The following is a 17,930-nucleotide window of genomic DNA, read 5'->3' on the forward strand; positions in this document are numbered from 1 at the left end:
TTATACAAATTTATGCCCGTGGAACTTCTTGACTTCAAATATGATCACCAAACCTTCCTTCTCTATCTGGGCGCATTTACGCTTACGATAATAATATGCCAACACCTGACATAGGAAAATAGCTGTTTCTTCACTTTCTTGAAGGTAATGGATGGCTATGTGACCATTTCTGAAGTTGACCTTTTAAGAGTTGATGCAAAGTTTCCATCATAGTTTTACATAGCCTTGCCTGTCATAATTCACCAGCCCAAGGAATGATCTAAGCTCTGGTTCAGACATGAGAGCCAGGGCACATTTGATTGCCCTCACTGTCTTCCAATAGGTGTGAGATGGAAATGTGTTGCTGGAGAAGCGCAGCAGGTCAGGCAGCATCTAGGGAACAGGAGAATCGATGTTTCGGGTATTAGCCCTTCCTGAAGAAGGGCTAATGCCCGAAACGTCGATTCTCCTGTTCCCTAGATGCTGCCTGACCTGCTGCGCTTCTCCAGCAACACATTTCCATCTCTGATCTCCAGCATCTGCAGACCTCATTTTCTCTCCAATAGGTATGACCCAGTCTTGACAATTCTGTAGCCTAACAGTTCTCTTAGGATGCACAGAACACAAAGTTTTCCAAAGGCGCATGTTCACCTGGGAGGAACGTCTGAGGATTATCCCCAAGTTCTCTCCTCCTACTAAGCAAAAGTCATTACAAGATCTGCATGCTGAAAAATAATAATTTTAGATAAAGCTAAAATGCTCTTTATTAGTCATCCCGGCTATTAGCATGTCATTTGGATAAATGGCAACCTGGGGTAGACTTTGTGAAATATTTTCCATTGTCTGCTGAAAAATTGCACAGGCTAACGATACCCCAAATGGCAGTTGTCTACGTTGGTACAAATCCTTATTGGATTTAATTGTAGCATACTCCTGGGAATTCTCTTGGAACTGTAATTGCAAGTACGCATGACTCCTGTCTAGCTTCGTGAAGCACAGGCCCACTACAAGCTTTGCATATAAATTTTCTATTCGAGGGATTGAGTATTTATCCAGCTGCGAGAAATGGTTCACACAGTTTCTTTAAAATTTCCACAAAAGCAAACCAATCCATTAGGCTTCACAAATGGTATGACCGTTGCTGCCCATTATGCAAACTGGACTGGTCAGGATTCCTTTGCTTTCCAGCCTTCTGATTTCAGCCTCTACTTTTGTCCATAGGAAAAATGCCACTGAGTGCACCTTGCAGAATCGTGGAATTGCTTCCTTGTGAACATGCAAGGTGGCCTTGGCTCCTTTGATAGTTCCTTGAACCTCCTGAAAAACTTCTGATAATTTAATTAGGATTTCACTCCAGCAGCCATTTTCTAATCAAAACATGTTGAGCCAATCTGGGTGAATCTTTCTCAACCAACTTCACCTCATTAAATCAGTGGTAACTGAAACAGCTGCTTCTTATAAGAGATCAGAACTGAAGTCATAACCTTAATCTGTAAAGGTTCCCTGGTATAGGTTCTTATTCTAGTTGAGGTCCTGTGCAAACTTAAAGGTTGGAGTCCAGAACAAATTTTAAGGCTGATTCTGCGACCACTGAAACAGCCACGCTGCTATTGATCTCTGTTAGAACAGGGTGACCATTTAACCAGATGTTTATATTGACTTGATATTGCTGAGCAATTTAACTCTTCCAAACCAGACACAGATGGACTTTTCAGGGTGTGCACTCTCCTGAATACTGGCCTATGGATTGTATTATTCCATTTCGGTCTAGTGGGATTCTTTTGCTGTCTTGAGTGTGCATTCTGGCAGCAACTACATTGGTTTGCCAACCTGGATCCTGAAGAAAATGTTAACTGTTTCGCTGAGGCTTGGTTTCGTTTTGGGTTTTGCTGTGGGCTGACCTAGAGTCCCTCTGTTCAGGATATGTCCTGAGTGAGGCTATACAAATTGCCTTCACTCAAGTGGTGTTCCCCAAGCTCAGTCAAGACTGGTGAGGGTGTCCATTTCCATCAGAATACCCTGCAACTTGTATGCTCCACTTGCTGCATTTTTCAATGTCTGTTTTCAGTTGTAGTGTCCGTTTGATGTCCAGTTGAGCTTTAGCTAATTGACTCTTTTGCATAGTTACATCATGAATTCTACATGGAGAAAGTGAAGACTGCAGATACTGGAGATCAGAGTCGAAGAGTGTGGTATTGGAGAAGCACAGCAGTTCAGGCAGCATCAGAGGTGCAGGAGAATTGACATTTCAGACATAAACCCTTCATCAGGAATTCCATGTACCAAACACCCCTCAGCATCTCATTAAGGGTTAAACCAAAGTCATATGCCTCTGCCAATCATTTTAACCTCGTCAAAATTCCTGATCTGGATTCCCCTGGTTCTTGAGTTGCCAAGTAAAACTGATAGCATCTCAGAATTAGACGAGCTTTAGCGTTGTCTTATTCCTGAACTAAATCAATCAATTCTTGAAAGGTTTTTGTATCGAGTTTTAATAATTGAAAAATCTGTGGGTCCACAAGTTGTCAGGAGAATTACATGTTGCTTTTCATCTGCCCCAATGTCATTTGCCTAGAAAAAATAACACATTCTTTCCACATACTGAGCCCAGTCTTTGATGACAGGATCAAATGGGTCAAGCTTCCCAGATAACGGCATGATGCCAGAAATGCTTACCCCAACTTAATGACAACTGTCATGACTGAATTTCTTCAGGAGTGCGCTTTTCTCTCGTTACCACTGAAGCCAGTATCCTGACCCGAATCATCTTTTATTTACACGTGAAGAGTCCTTGACACTGATCCAGCTTCCTCAGAGCCAGCGCTCGGTGAACAAAACATCTGACACCTGATTGTGTCTCAGCCAGGGCCCCTAGATTGGACCAGATTAATAGCCCCAAATCAGGGAACTGATTCTGTTCTGAGGAATGGCCACCGGACCCAAAACAAAAACTTTGATTTCTTTTCACTGATACTGCTAGACCTGCTGAGCTTTTCCAGCAACTTCTGTTTTAGTTTTTGATTTACAGAATCCAGTTTTTAACTCATTCTATGTCGTCCGCCCGGTTGACTTTGTTACAACTACTACAGCAGTATTTAACAGGAACAGCAGAGATGTTAAGTTCAAACTAGCAATATTATAAACTATACTTTTCAAGATGCTGTTAGATCAGGACTTCCATTGATGATACACATACTACACTTTTATATTCTCAATTTAATACTTTTATATTCTCAATTTGACTTTCACTTTTTTTTTGTTTATTTTAATTGGGCAAGACAGTTCCAATCTGGCTAATCCTAGCTCACTACTGGTCACTGCAGGGCTGCAACCTGCAGGGCAGCATGTCTTTAAATTAAGATGTCACCTTGATTTGGTAGCTTACGTCTGCTAGGAAATTGCTCTGTTTTATTACCTGATACCGGAATAAAAAAAGCTGGCTTATTCCCCTTCCACCATTCACCTCCACTCCCCCCACCCCGCAACCAGTTCAAAAAACTCTGATAAGGATAAAGATCCAGAAATGGATCAGCACCCTCTTATGGCAAATGCTACATCACTCACTGAAGCAATTTCTCACAACTTCAACAAATGTAAAAGTTTCAGAAAAATAATTTTGAAAATATTCTTGCAGGTACCAAAATAGACCTGCAGGATTATTGAGCTCTTACCCAATATCTCGGCGCGAATAAGAAAGGTTCAAAGTAAATCTTAGCACCACAGAAAGGGAAACCTGCAACCAAAGCAAGAGTTACCTCCTCAGCACCCCTGCCACTTCTCTCCCCTATTAATTTCATTAATCATGATCCTTCATGATTAGCCTATGCATGAGATTTCTCATTCCTGAGCTTGTGATGGGAGGCACAAGGAACAAAAATCTCAAATATATGCAGCTAACTTTTCATTCATTAAACTAGTTAATATGACATGCATAACACATTAAAAGCTTTAATAGAGAAGATTCCTCTGCACTGTGTGTCAACTTTATTACATTCTGAAAAAATGTGTCCTAAAACACATTTGCTGATGAATGTCAGCTTTTACGATTTAATATTTCATTTAATAAGCCAATATATATGCAGTTTATAAAAATATATCAGATCCACTGGCTCATTTGAGCCACATTTTCTGAAGGACCTTATCTGGAAAACTTGCGCACAGCTTTGTACGACGTAGGTACAGACAGAAATATGGAGCCATCTTTGTCTTCCATTGTCAGGTTCTCCACCGAACCCCAATGTTTTCTGCTGCTTCCATAGCTCTTTGGCAGGAACAGACCAGCAAGTTTTCGATTCCGTCGTTCGCCCCGGGACTGTTGGAGTTCTACGACATGAAAATTGACATCAGTTACCATCTGACAAGCAATCCTGCTGTTAGGATGCATAATACTCAAGTAGAAGTAAATCACAACTATTATTGCAAAATCATTGTCCCAAAATGTAAAGATATTAAAATAGTCATATAAACAATGTTTTTTTTTAAAAAAAAGGGAACATGACAGTGACAGAAAATTAAGTCTATGCTTGGTTAATGCCAACTTATGAAAATCTATTTAATGAGTCATTCAGGTAAAACATTTCAATGTTTCAGGTAATATAGAAAAATCAAAATCAAATGATCTGGTAATTAGAATTAAGTGATATGAAATGAACAGAAACAATTTTATATTAAATTGTAAGTTCTAAGTTTTCTTCAGATCAGAGAACCAATTTGTTTTTATGGCCAAGTGTTATGATTGAAATTGATGTTACTCAGATCCAGAATGAATTCTGGATTGATTGGTCATATTTTTGTTTTTTTAAATATAATTAAATTTAAGCTTGTGCTCTTTCACTGAAAGAAATGCACAAGTCTGCAGATTAGTTGTTAATAATAAAACAGAAGTTTATTAAACAGAATAAGTAAAAAGTAAACAAAGCTAAATATAACATTTCAAAAGATTTCAAAATTAAAGACAGCAAAACAAAATTCTGTTTACTTCCCAATCACATCACTTTACAATTAAGCAAAAACAAGAGCAACTTCCCATCTCCATTAAATTTGAAGATTTGACTTAGCTGTTACTTCCTCAGTTCCAGTTCAATGAGCTGTAAAGTATTTTCCTTGAATCCTCACACAACTCAGATCTCAGACTTTCTCAGCTTTGAATACCCAATGCAGATTTCTAACCAAACAGTCCTGGGTTTGGAAATTTCTTGCTTTCTCACAGGTAACTTATTTAGTCAACTGCTCTGAACAGTCTCCTTTTCCGAGGAGATGCAATACTGACATTTGACTTCACTCAGGTTTTGTTCAAATTGCTCTCAGAAGCTTTCCAATCTCTGGCTTTTTCCAAGCTAAAATCTTGGAATCGCTGATTATTTTAAACCCAAAATCAAGGTAATGTACTTCAATGTTTTCTCTCTCCAGTCATAAACCTCTGCAATGTAAACAAACTTCTATTAACACTCCAGGAGGCCTTTCGTTATCTTTGTCTGACACATACTAGTTTAAAGTGATGATTGCCAAAAGACTCCTTCACAAAAATAGATCAACATTCACCTCACTGGTTGAAGTCAAATAAATTCATATATAAATCTCAGCTTCCATCATAAAAGGAAGGTGTTCCTCAGTGCACACAAATCTGTTGTTTCAGCAAACAGTTTATATCTCCACTTATTTATTGTATTTTAAATTGGAAACTGAACTTTTTTCTTGCATCTTTTAATATTGGAACTTCTTGATAATGTATACGTTGGGTGAAGACTGAGTCAGGTTGTGATGCCTAATACCTTAAGATGAAGGGCTCATGCCTGAAACATTGCCTCTCCTGGTCCTCGGATGCTGCTTGACCTGCTGTGCTTTCCAGTGCCCCACTGATTGACTCTCCTGCATCTGTAGTCCTCACTTTTTCCTAATAGCTTAATAGTCTAACAAACATTTAGAAGAATCACAAATGACTAATTTGCTCATGAGTTAGATATACTTTACACTCATCAAACCATAAAGCAAGCAAAGAATCAATGCGCTCAGGACAAGTGAGAAAATGATTGAAAAGTAATTGTGAGCAAGATTTACACCTTTGGACTGACAGTTTTGACTTTTGAAACCTTTTCAGTCTAAGATAATAGGTGTGTGAATAGGTTAAGACAAAATGTAGGACCATTTGGTCCATTAAATTTCTCTGCCAATGAGATCATGGCTGATTTGATAATTCTCAACTCTATTTTCCTGCCTTTTACAAGCAACCCTCAATTCCCTTATTGATTAAAAATCTATCACAGCCTGAATATATGTAATGAGAATTAGAGAATTCCCCAGATTTCCTGCCCTCTGAGGAGAAATTTCTTCTCAGCTGTGCCTTAAGTAAGTGACCCCTTACTCCAAGATAATGCCTGTTTGGTCAGATTCTCCCACATGCATCTATCCCAACAAGTCCAGTAAGAACTTGAATGTTTCAATAAGATTGGCCCTCATTCTTCTAAACTCCAAAGAGTTCAGGGCCAACCTACCCAACCTTTCCTGTCTTCAATGCCAGTACATCTTTCCTTACATAAGGGGTCCAAAACTGTTCACTGTATTCCAGTTGTGGTTTGTCTAGTGTCTTGTATCGTTTTAGCAAAACCTCTCTCCTTTTATACTCTATTTGTTTTGAAATTAAGGCTAACGTTCCATTTACCTTCAACATTACCTGTTAAATTGGATGCTAGCCATTTGTGATTAATGCACAAGGACTTTGAAATCCGTCTGTTCTGGAGCTCCCTGCAGTCTTTCTCCATTTCAATAATATTCAGCTCTTCCATTCTTCCTGTCAAAGTGCATAACCTCTCATTTTCCATGCAATATATTCCACTTGCCAAATTTTTGGCCTTTTGCTTCATGTCTGTTTCCCTCTGTAGACTACATCATCCTCGCCACTTGCCTTCCCACCTATGTTTGCATCATTTGCAAACTTGCCAACAATACATTCATTTTCCTCAAAGACATCTACATTGCAAATAATTATGGATCTAGCAGTGGTTACAGATTATCATCCTGAAAATGGTCCCCTTTTCCCAACAGCCTATCTTCTATAGATAGCTATCCTCTCTCCATGCTAATATACTAGCTCCGGTTATGAAATGCCTTCTGAAAATCAAAAAGATTACATCCATTGCTTCCCTTTTGTCTATTCTGCTTGCTGCCTACTCAAAAAGATTATACTAAATTTGTCAGGCATGATTTCCCCTTTATGAAACCATGCTGACTTGATCATATTATGTATTTCTAAATGTTCTGCCAATCCATCTTTGACAATAGACACCAACATGTTTCCTTTTTGACTGCTTCTCATTTAAATAAAATGTGTTACATTGGTAATCTTTCGATCACTTAGGTTCTGGAAAAGATCTAAGGATTCTTGGAAGATTACTACCAGTGCAACCACTATGTAGCTACCTTTCTTTAATATCATAGGATGCATCCCATCAGGTCCAAGAGATTTCTCATTCTTTAGCCCAATTAATTTTCTCTCATGATAATTGTTATATTTATTTCCTAAGGCATAGCAGCTAACTTCACCCCACAACTATCCTGTCTATGACCAAGCCAGCTCTGTGTCCAACTTAACAACTTACCATGGATCTCATGTGACTTGATCTTCTGGACCAGCCTACCACAAGAGACCTTGTCAAATACTTTACTACAGTCCACGTTGACAACATTCACCACGCTGTCTTCCATCATCTTTGTCACTTCATCGAAAAATTAAAATTTGAGAGACAAAACCTCCCTGCATAAAGCCCTATAATGCTAACATGACCTCCTGATTTTTTTTAGATTAGAATTACTTACAGTGTGGAAACAGGCCCTTTGGCCCAACAAGTCCACACCGACCCGCCGAAGCGCAACCCACCCATACCCCTACATTTACCCCTTTTACCTAACACTACGGGCAATTTAGCATGGCCAATTCACCTGACTTGCACATCTTTCGACTGTGGGAGGAAACTGGAGCTCCCGGAGGAAACCCACGCAGATACGGGAAGAACGTGCAAACTCCACACAGTCAGTCGACTGAGTCGGGAAATGAACCTGGGTCTCTGGAGCTGTGAGGCAGCAGTGCTAACCACAGTGCCACTGTGCCGCCCCGGCATTTCCCTTTTCCTAACCCACCACCCCATTAGGTCAAAGCCCTCTCTACAGTCCTAGCATTTGATTCACCAGGACACTGAAGTCAGTGTGATTTAAATAAAGCTCACTCCAGCAGAACAGCTCCCTTTTATTCCAGTTCTGGTGCCCAGAAACACACAAGTTGAAACCCATTCAACCCTCAAATCTTTGAGCCTCTCAATTAACTCCTTGACTTTATTGTCTATGCCAGTTTGCCTGTAGTTCAAGTAGTAATCTAGAGATTGCTATTTTGAACATATTGCTTTATAATTTAGCTCCTTACTGTTTAAAATCTTACAGCAGAACCTCTCTTTCTTATAAAAGAGACAGTGGAACTTATTAGGCCACAGGAAAATAGGATAAAAGGCTTTTTTTAAGGAGACAGTTTATGAATTAAACAGTCTAAAGATGTTATTGAATTGACTGGAAAAGTTCCAAATGGTTAGAAACCAAGAAAGTGAAAGCATAACTGGCTATTTCTGTTCTTAAAAATAAAGGTTTTAGTAGTATGTTACAATTATATTGACTCATGACAATAGAGTATCCGTTATTGCAATGACTGCTTGTTTAATATTGTGCTATGAGAAATGCAAGTTTATAAAAATAACAACCTCCAGGAAACTAGGATTTGCCAGTTGATTGACTCGAAGTTCCAGAATAGATGGGATTTGCTATTATTAGCATGTACATTAGTATTTTAGACAGAATGTTAAAAATTTCATTTGTGTTAATGCTGAATCAATTCTAGAATAGGTCAAAAAATATAACTCAATCATTTCCTCACTGAAAATACAACATCTGTTTAACACATTTCTTTATAACATTAGTTTTTTGCGTCTTTCAGACAAACTAACTCAAATGGCAAGTAACAGCATAATATCTTTCGGCAATCTGAAGACAAGGCTCAGATACTGAATTACTTTGGATGCTCATGCTTGAGTTAATCAGTATGAACCTTCTTCCTGAAGTTGATGGATAGTCTGGGTTTTGTTTGTTGGAGAGATGAAGTTCCCAATTAATGGCAGAGCTGTAAACTATCAAACTTAGCACACAGAATCTACGTGAAGTTATAAAGTCATACCATATCTGCACAAACAGAGGACTAGGTTATCTACAATAATAGCAAGAAATTAAATATTTCATTGTACTTTATTAAATATTACAATAATTTTACACTATAACTTATTCTGAACCTATGAAATACTAAACTGAAACATTGCAATTTGTGCCTTTGAATATGAAAACAAGCAGAAAATAATTTAGTCGCAAATCAAGCTCTGTAGAATGACTTACAAATGTGGATTCTTGAAAGCAAAATACACTTACATCTGTCAAAATAAAATTTCTGAAACATTACAAACAAGCGTTATCAGCACATTCTTGACTGACAGCTATGCATCATCATGCCACTAGAATGCACGTGTGCAGAATCATTGTGAGTTATAATAATGATAGGGATTGTCATTGTTTAGTTTAGCTTGCTTTAATAATGTAAATATCAATTTTTCCAAAATAAAGCAACAAATAAAACATGAGAATGGACAGGAGATTAGTTGATGAATCTGCTCAGGTCAACAAGCTTTATTAAACAAAAGGAAATATTTGGATTTATGTAGAACCTTTCAATACTTTAGGATGAGCCAAAGCAATTTACAGGTTACAAAATGCAATTTTTGAACATCTGAAATGGAGGAGCTAATATTTGCAGATCAAGCCCCACAAACACCCATGTGATAATAACTCTGGTTATTAGTTTCAGTTATTTGTTTAATTGTGTGAAGCTAGTTAAAGGAATAATTATCACCCAAAAACGTCAGGGAAAACTCTCTCTCAGAAGTCCTTTGGTTTAAATGTTTTATCTTAAAGGCAGTGTCTTTGACAGTGAAGCACTCCCAGAGTTGGCTGAAATTTTAGGCGCCCAGCATTGGTCTTAAATGCTATAATATACACAAGTGTTACAGAGTCATACAGTATGGAAACAGACCCTTCAGTCCGACCTATCCATACCAACCAGACATCCCAATATGACCTAGTCCCATTTGCCAGCATTTGGCCCATGTCTCTCTCAACCCTTTATTCATATACCAATCCAGATCCTTTTAAATGTTTTATTTGTACCCGCCTCTACAACTGGCAGCTCACTCCATAAGTGCACCACCATTTGTATAAATAAAGTTATCCTTCATGTCCTTTTTAAGTCTTTCTGCTCTCCCCCTATAACTCAAACCCTCCAGTCCCAGCAGCATTCTTGTAACTCTTTTCTGTAGCCCTCAAGTTTTACCAACATCCTTTCTATAGAAGGGTAACCAGAATGGCACACAGCATTCTAAAAGTGGCCTCACCAACGTCCTCTACAGCCACAACATGATGTCCCAACTCCTACAATCAGTGTTCTGACCAATGAAATCAAGTGTGCCAAATGCCTTTTCCACCACTCTTTCGACCTGAACCTATGCACCTTAGGTCTTTGTTTGGAAACACTCCCCAGGGCGCTACCATTAATTATACAAGTCCTGACCAGGTTTGCCTTACTGAAATACAACACCTCACATTTACCATGTTAAACTCCATCTGCTACTGTAATCATAATTAGCAATATTCCTCATTCTGTAAAGCAGTTTCAAGGTGACCAACAAATTCACATTATCCGACCTTTAAAGTTAATGTATAGCTCCATTCAAATCCATTTTGGAAAGAGTACTCAAAAGAAACAATCTGGCTTTTGTTCCCCTGAAGCTGATTTTAATAATGCAATGCCTTTTTATTAGTAGGCTGCACATCATGAATAAACAAGCTGCATTGAATAGATCATGTAGAAGTTCCATTTTGAAATGGTACATTACAGGCTCAAAATATCTGAGAGAATATCTGCATCTCCAAGAGTGAGCCCAAACCCACTTGTATTCCTATGGTTAGCAGTATTTGTTTTGTCTCTTTTTCTGGGATCTTTGTATTGTATACCAAGCTGAGGGTTGAATAACAGTGTTTTATTCCATGTTTGATTGATAGAGTTAGTTAGTTTAAATGAAGCAGCAGAAAACTTGTGCTACAAGTGGCCACATTTGCCTTGGGATAGGGAAGGGCAGACTGGTCAGGGTTCCCACTTCTGAGCACTGCACGACTTTTGTGGGAATGTGTCATAATACTAAATGAAGAACAGTTTGAACTCAGGTGTGATGTCTTTGACATTTAAATGATTTTAACTGTACTTGTAAGACACAACAGTAACACAATCCACACAGCCATTCATAATTACAACAGTGTATTTTAAACACAAAACATAATGATGTCTGTATTGTACACTGTAGAAACTGGATTCACTTCAAAGTCCAATTTTCTCCTGTCCTTTCCTTCTGATGCTACGCACTCTTTGCATTTAAGGTAATTTTGCATGCATGTTGTTTGCCTCAACTAAATAACAATTCTCCAGGAATGCACGGTTCAGCTATTCAATGCTTTATTCAGTTCAGTCACTGGGGAAAAGATTGAAGGCTTTAATAGAAATAAATCAGACTTACTGTAAACATTATAAACTCTCAATTATTGCACATTAATCTGTGGTACTTGAGAATTACAGTAGCACTTCATGATGGCTTTTTTTCATAAATCATGAATGCAATTATCAAAATAATTTGCAAATGTAACAGAATCTATCATTTGCGCAATCCAACTATAAATTGTTGATTGGAGCCAGCACTTAATGTCTGTGTTACCCGTAAAGACAAATGTCATTTGTTTGGATATTTAAAGGAACTAGTGGAACTGATTGATCTTCTCAAAATCCATTATTCAGCAGTCAAGAAATGTTGTTCGATTATCTGAATACATTCAGGTTAGTGTCAATACACTGTATCTTACAATGGTATCGAATGCAAAATTGTATTGGTTTATTTTTAAAAAATGATAGTATGTTGTGAGGGTGAATCAGATAACCTGTAAACATATCTTCATGTTCAGCCATTAGCAACACCTGTAATACAAGAAAAACTTACGTGAAGAGACATTTGCGCAGTCAGCAGAGTCATCATTGTCCTTCAGATAGTGAGATGCAAACCGTCCACTATAATCTCTTACATTTGTTTTTGCACCTGTATAAAAATCAAAAATACCTGGCAGTTAACATGGCTGCTCATAATATCTGCTGCAAAAGCAACATTGATGAATGGATAAATATAGCATTAAAGTATTTTGATATCTGTAAATTTTGCATTATCCAGCACCTGACAAAGGCAATGCTCCACCACTATAGTTTGCAATCATTCCACTCCCATCCCTAATACAAAGTGATTAATGGATAAGGGTTCACAGAAATTATTTCTAACCTGTTGGCAAGTTACAAAATACAGCAGTCTTTATGAAGTGAATGTGTAGTAATTTGCAGGCAAAGCCACTCCATGTGCTGTACTTACCACATAGAAAGGTCGCTCAAACTCTCAAAGCTTACCACTGAAAACATTGGTTTGACCTTGACCTCAATTACATTCTAATGAAGCTCTGCACCATCAGTATGATAGACTAACTATGCCAATGTATCTGCCTAGAATACTTAGTCATGGCACAACAAATGTGCTTTGCACATTAGCTATTTACAGGACTAGAATATGTCAATTTATTAACCTCTGGCTAACAATCATTTCTGATTACTAGCAGCACCCAAACTTGCTATGTACTTGATAACACAAAGTCTACTATATATTTGGTGTTAATGATGTGAATAACACCATACAAATATTATACATAGAAAACATTTTGTGCACTAATGAAGCTAGAAATTGCTAAATCTAAAAAATAAATTAAGTAACACTAAGTAATGCTGCTCAAAATAATTTGAAACCATTTCGTTATTTTTAAAAAGGTTTGTATAGTATTACAACCAAAAAAAGGCAATTCACATCTAGTTTATTACAGTGACCATAATAAGTGCATTACGTGGTCAGAATCCAAGTCTGACCCAATACTACACGGTAAATAGGAGAAAATAGTTTGGTGGATCACCTCTGTACCTTTTCACATCTGTCTATAACATACAATTCCTAGGTCTTAGACTGCGATTGATCTGCCGTGCTTTCACACACAAGTAACATTATTTATTTTTGTTACTAGGTGGTGAGAGAGATGAATACAATATGGCTTCAAATTTAAAATGTAACAAGGTACATTAAACACAAGTCACATTGGTTAAGTCAGTGTTTTGGTGCAGAGGGTGGGGAATGTGCTCTTCTGAAGATCAAGGTATTTCGAAGAAATACCCTGCCTTCCAAAGGGCTCAATCCATACCTGACCTAGGAGTCTTTCAGGCTGGCTCTGGATTCAAAGTGGAGAGACCAGTAGCACCACTCTTGAGCTTGATGAGGACAGATGTGCAAGGAACAAGTAACAAAAGAAGCAGGTCAATAAAGGGGGTAAAATTGGAGGACAGGAAGTGAACAAAAATAAACTAAACATTTTTCTGCAGATATCAGCATATTTCAACAGGTACCAAGCTGTGTAGACATACAAGCGGGATCAAAAAAATGCGCAACTCAATGAATCACAACATTAGCCTATTCATGGAATTCAGAAAATTTTAAATAGCTTATGCTTATAATGGGAACACCACAATCTCAAAACTGAACATGATAACATTTACCGAAAATGTTGAAACATGAAGATCATTTCAGAAATTGAACGGCAAGTGATAGGCAATGAAAACAACAATAAATACAAAGCACAATATAATAAAAACATACGTGACATGATAGAATAAATAAACCCTTTTTCAATACTGCTGGAAAGTTTGTACAGAATTTTGCCTTGGAATGATGTACAGGCCTGGAACTTCATGCACTTCACTTAAAACTTATACTAAAGTGTACAGTTTTGCACACCAATCATGTTAATAGAAACTTTGGTCAAATTTCCTGAGAAGTATGTGAGAAAACTGGATGAAAGAAGAAATCAATGTAAACAAAAAAGAGAAAATCATTAGCCTCTAGTTTACTGATGTTATGTAAATTAAAAATGTGGAGCGATCAAACAGCCACTTCTGCAAATTAATCACAGTATGTTTAATAAAATGTAATCGTAAAGCCTTTGGTCTAGAGTCAGAACATTTACAGCACAAAGTGGTCTTTTGGCCTATCATTCTAATTCCATTTTTCAGCACTAGATCCATAGCCAGGTATGATATAGCATTTCAAGTGTTTATCGAAACAGTTCTTAAACAGCTCAAGAGTTCCCAATTTTCCCGTTCTAATAGACAGTGAGTTATAGATCTCCAAAATGCTCTGGGTGGAATTTGTTCCCATCCACCCTCCTCAAATCATCACTAAATCTGCCCCTACCTTAAAATCACCCCCCCTCCCCCCAGTTACTGACCCCTCGAAGGGAAAGTATCATCTTACCTACCCAGTCTTATGCCCCTCAGAGTTTTATACACTTCACACAGATTGCAACCCCCCGATCATTCTCTCCTCGAAGGAAAATAAACCAAGCCTATCTAGTCTCTCTTCACTGTTGACTTTCTCTAGCTGAAGCATCACCCTGGTAAATCTCTTCTGCTCCCCCTCTAATGGAATCACATCTTTGAGAGGGTGGTGATCAGAACTCTACACAGTACCTCAGATGTGGCCTAGATAACATCACACACAGCTCCATCATAACATCCGTGCTCTTTTATTCAATACTTTTACTAATCGAGGAAAGTATCTAATGTGCTTTCTTAACCACCTTATCTACTTGTCCTGCTGCCTTCAAGGATCTCTGGACAGGCACACCAAGGCATTCTAATCCTCTGTACTTCCTAGACTCAGACCATTCAATCCTAAAATGCATTACCTCTCACTTTTCAGGATAAGTACCATTTGCAAGTGTTCAGTTCACCTGATCAGCAGTCCACATCATCCTGTGATGTAAGGCTCTCCCCGTAATTTATTACCTTACCAAATTTCAATGTCATTTCTGAATGTACTGATTACACTGCCGACATTCAAGTCACAAATGCCCACACTGCTTTGATGTAAATCAGTAAGGAGAGAAGAGAAATAAAAATGAACAAAAGTCAGGCATAGTAACTTGGTACAGTGCATTTTTAAAGTTCTGGTCTACCTTTCCATCCATTTCAGGCAAAAAAAACCTTGTAATTTCTGGTCCTTATGCATGGGGTTGAGGCAGGGAGAAGATAGGAATAAACCTTTATTAACAAGCCAAATGGGATTTCAATTAGGAAAGCTGTAGTACCCATGTTATTATTTATAAAATGGAAAAGCCAGCATCAATAAAACTCATACCACATTTCATGGAAAGCTACATAATAATGTTTTACCACTGGAATGATCAACTGTCCTGTGACAAGGGTCTTAAACTCAGAATTGGAACAGGAAACTTGAATAATGGAAGTAGCTGTATTGACCAGGATGGTCAAAGAATCCAATCTGATCTGTCCTAATTTTCCCTATTCCTCTGCAGAAGGCTTTCACTTCTCATTGGATAGTGGTTACTGCGACAATATTATCCTCCAACAATCACTGTCCCTAAACAAACTTTGTCAAGTTTAATTGTAAAATTAACATCAGTGCTATGAGACATTTCTAGCTCAAAGTTAACTGATCCCAGTCTGATAAATGATTGAAACAGTTAAATTGACTTCAGAGCGTCCATGGATCCTGTGTACAAAATCACCTATCATCTACTTAGTGCCTCTCAGAAACATCCAATCAACCCTTGATACTGAAACCCTCAAGTAATAACGGCTAAACTGGTACAACAATACAGGAAGATAACCAAAATTCAGGGAACTGCACTCTAGCAAGGAATCAATAAAGGCTGACTGACAATTCTAAATTGTCTGATTGCTGAGATTCTTCACACACTCAGGGTTATCCAGCAAATGCTGAACAGTTGCACAATCTCATTTAGTGTTGGACATAATATTGAGAATTTTGAAAGCGCAGGCTTGTTGGGTACAGTAAGTACCTTGTTTGTTGCAAAGCCAAAGGGATATACTGTTGGATATTACTTGCCAATCTTTGGGACGTACCATTTATATGCCTGGTATCAAACCAGCACTGATATTAATAGACCACGTTACTGATCTGAGATGTAAATACAATGTCTTTTTGGTTTGACAACAGCATCCTGTTAGTGGTGAACACTCATACTGCTAAGACATAAAAGCAGCTAGCTTTATCTATTGCTTAAAGTTTTGAGATACCTTATCCTTCTCGGGTAATCCAAGGTAGACAACGACATTTCAAGTTAAGAAGTGACCACCTTCGGACCTTTCATGAGTTTAAGTTATGCATAGAGAGAAGCGATCTGATTAGGGTATCCATTATTGTGCAGGATGGTTGTGAGCACCCTATTTTGCAGCTGAGTCCAGCTGCTAACCAATTGGCACTCTCAATTCATGCAGTACAAATGCTGGTTTTCCTTTTATTTTTGCAAATTGTCCTGATGACTGCAAGTTGAAAAGCTTCAACAAAATATCTTTTCAGCAATATTCAAGTTCTGGATAAGTAGATGACTTTATATATGATGCAAAACAAAAAAATAACGGGGAATGTTTGAGCAATTTCAGTTGTTAAATGATGATGCAACTTTTACCATGGAAATACAATTCTAGTGACGAATTATCACTTCAGCCCCTTCTGGGAAGTTTATAGACTATTAAAGTAGTTTTGTATGATAGAAGTAACTAAAAATTGTCCCAAGTAACAGAAACTATTTTATGAATATTGCAAGACATAAGTTCTCAATGTTTGTATTATTTTTGCATTATCTAAAGTATGCTAAATATTATCCATATTTCAGGATTCTCGTTGTACAGGATTCTAAACTAAAAAAGAGAAGCTTCACATCATATCTGGACTTTTAAACATCTACCAGCAATGAATAAGAAAACAATATTACTACAACAGACATGATTCAAAAGGGATCTTACCATAGTTACGAATTAAAAGATCCATAATGTCAACATGTGAATGGAGAGCTGCTATATGCAGTGGTGTGTAACCCTGGAAAATAATAATCATTCTTATCGGTTTTTACTAGTACCTAGTCAGTCAAATAGCACAAAAATGTTTTATTGGAACAAAACGGAAAACACTTCATTCAATTTAAGCACATGACAGATCTTTCCATTAAATGCAGTTGGCATAGTTAGGGAAAAAATGTCAGCATGATAACCATATGAACTGAAAACATGATTCACATATAACAATATTGTTAAAGTAAAGAACAAACATCGTGGAAAACAAAAATCTAATTTCTTAATGGGGATTCTTGAGAGACAATACAACAGGCACCTTGGATAGCAATAGAGAACTTTATAAAACTACCTAATATACTTGCAGAATATTTCAACAAATTAAATGAAAAAATAATTTGTTACAGTATTTGATCATTTATTTAATTACATCACTTTGAAAGCCTGGGTTATCTACCCGAGCAATTGTTTCTTTGTTTCAAAGTACTATCTCAGTTGTTACATGCGAGGTAGGCTTGAATGATATTTTTGCAGTGCAAATTGTATGGCTGAAGAGACACCATCTTTATGATGGTGTATGTTAATCCTTCATTTCATTTATACGCAGTGATGAATGATATTAAAATGCACCATGAAAAGGTTGGGTGTACTACCTCTTATTTTTCCTTTACTAAGAAAAATAATTTAAAGATTTTTATGTGAAAACTATACCAACAAAAGTTGATCTTAGTCTGTTTAATGTTAACCAAGAATTATAAAAGTTTGAACAAGAGTATGCTCAAACATTGCAACAAACTTGTCCCGATACATCAGTTCATGATATAAATAAGACTAGAAAAAAGTGTATTAGTACACA

General features: G+C 37.4%; 1 protein-coding gene across 1 annotated transcript; it reads right to left on the reverse strand.

Annotated features, from left to right (window-relative positions):
• Positions 1 to 476: 476 nt before the first annotated feature.
• On the reverse strand, positions 477 to 17,698 carry LOC122560016 (ankyrin repeat domain-containing protein SOWAHC-like). Its single transcript, XM_043710169.1, has 3 exons — positions 17,030 to 17,698; positions 12,102 to 12,197; positions 477 to 4,302 (listed from the first exon to the last, which is right to left on the reverse strand). Exons 1-3 carry the CDS (start codon positions 17,118 to 17,120, stop codon positions 4,118 to 4,120), a joined length of 372 nt encoding a protein of 123 aa, XP_043566104.1. The 5' UTR covers positions 17,121 to 17,698; the 3' UTR covers positions 477 to 4,117.
• Between the last annotated feature and the right edge of the window lie 232 nt (positions 17,699 to 17,930).

Source organism: Chiloscyllium plagiosum, chromosome 20, assembly GCF_004010195.1.
Source record: "Chiloscyllium plagiosum isolate BGI_BamShark_2017 chromosome 20, ASM401019v2, whole genome shotgun sequence".
NCBI classification, from domain to species: domain Eukaryota; kingdom Metazoa; phylum Chordata; class Chondrichthyes; order Orectolobiformes; family Hemiscylliidae; genus Chiloscyllium; species Chiloscyllium plagiosum.

What these genes read in the sequence shown, in the direction of transcription:
- LOC122560016 (XM_043710169.1), bottom strand. Translation starts at nt 17,120, where the DNA reads ATGATTATTATTTTCCAGGGTTACACACCACTGCATATAGCAGCTCTC. An exon ending in TCTTTTAATTCGTAACTATG is followed by an intron (nt 12,198 to 17,029) that starts GTAAGATCCCTT and finishes ATTTTTATACAG; the next exon opens with GTGCAAAAACAAATGTAAGA. An exon ending in CTGCGCAAATGTCTCTTCAC is followed by an intron (nt 4,303 to 12,101) that starts GTAAGTTTTTCT and finishes TTCATGTCGTAG; the next exon opens with AACTCCAACAGTCCCGGGGC.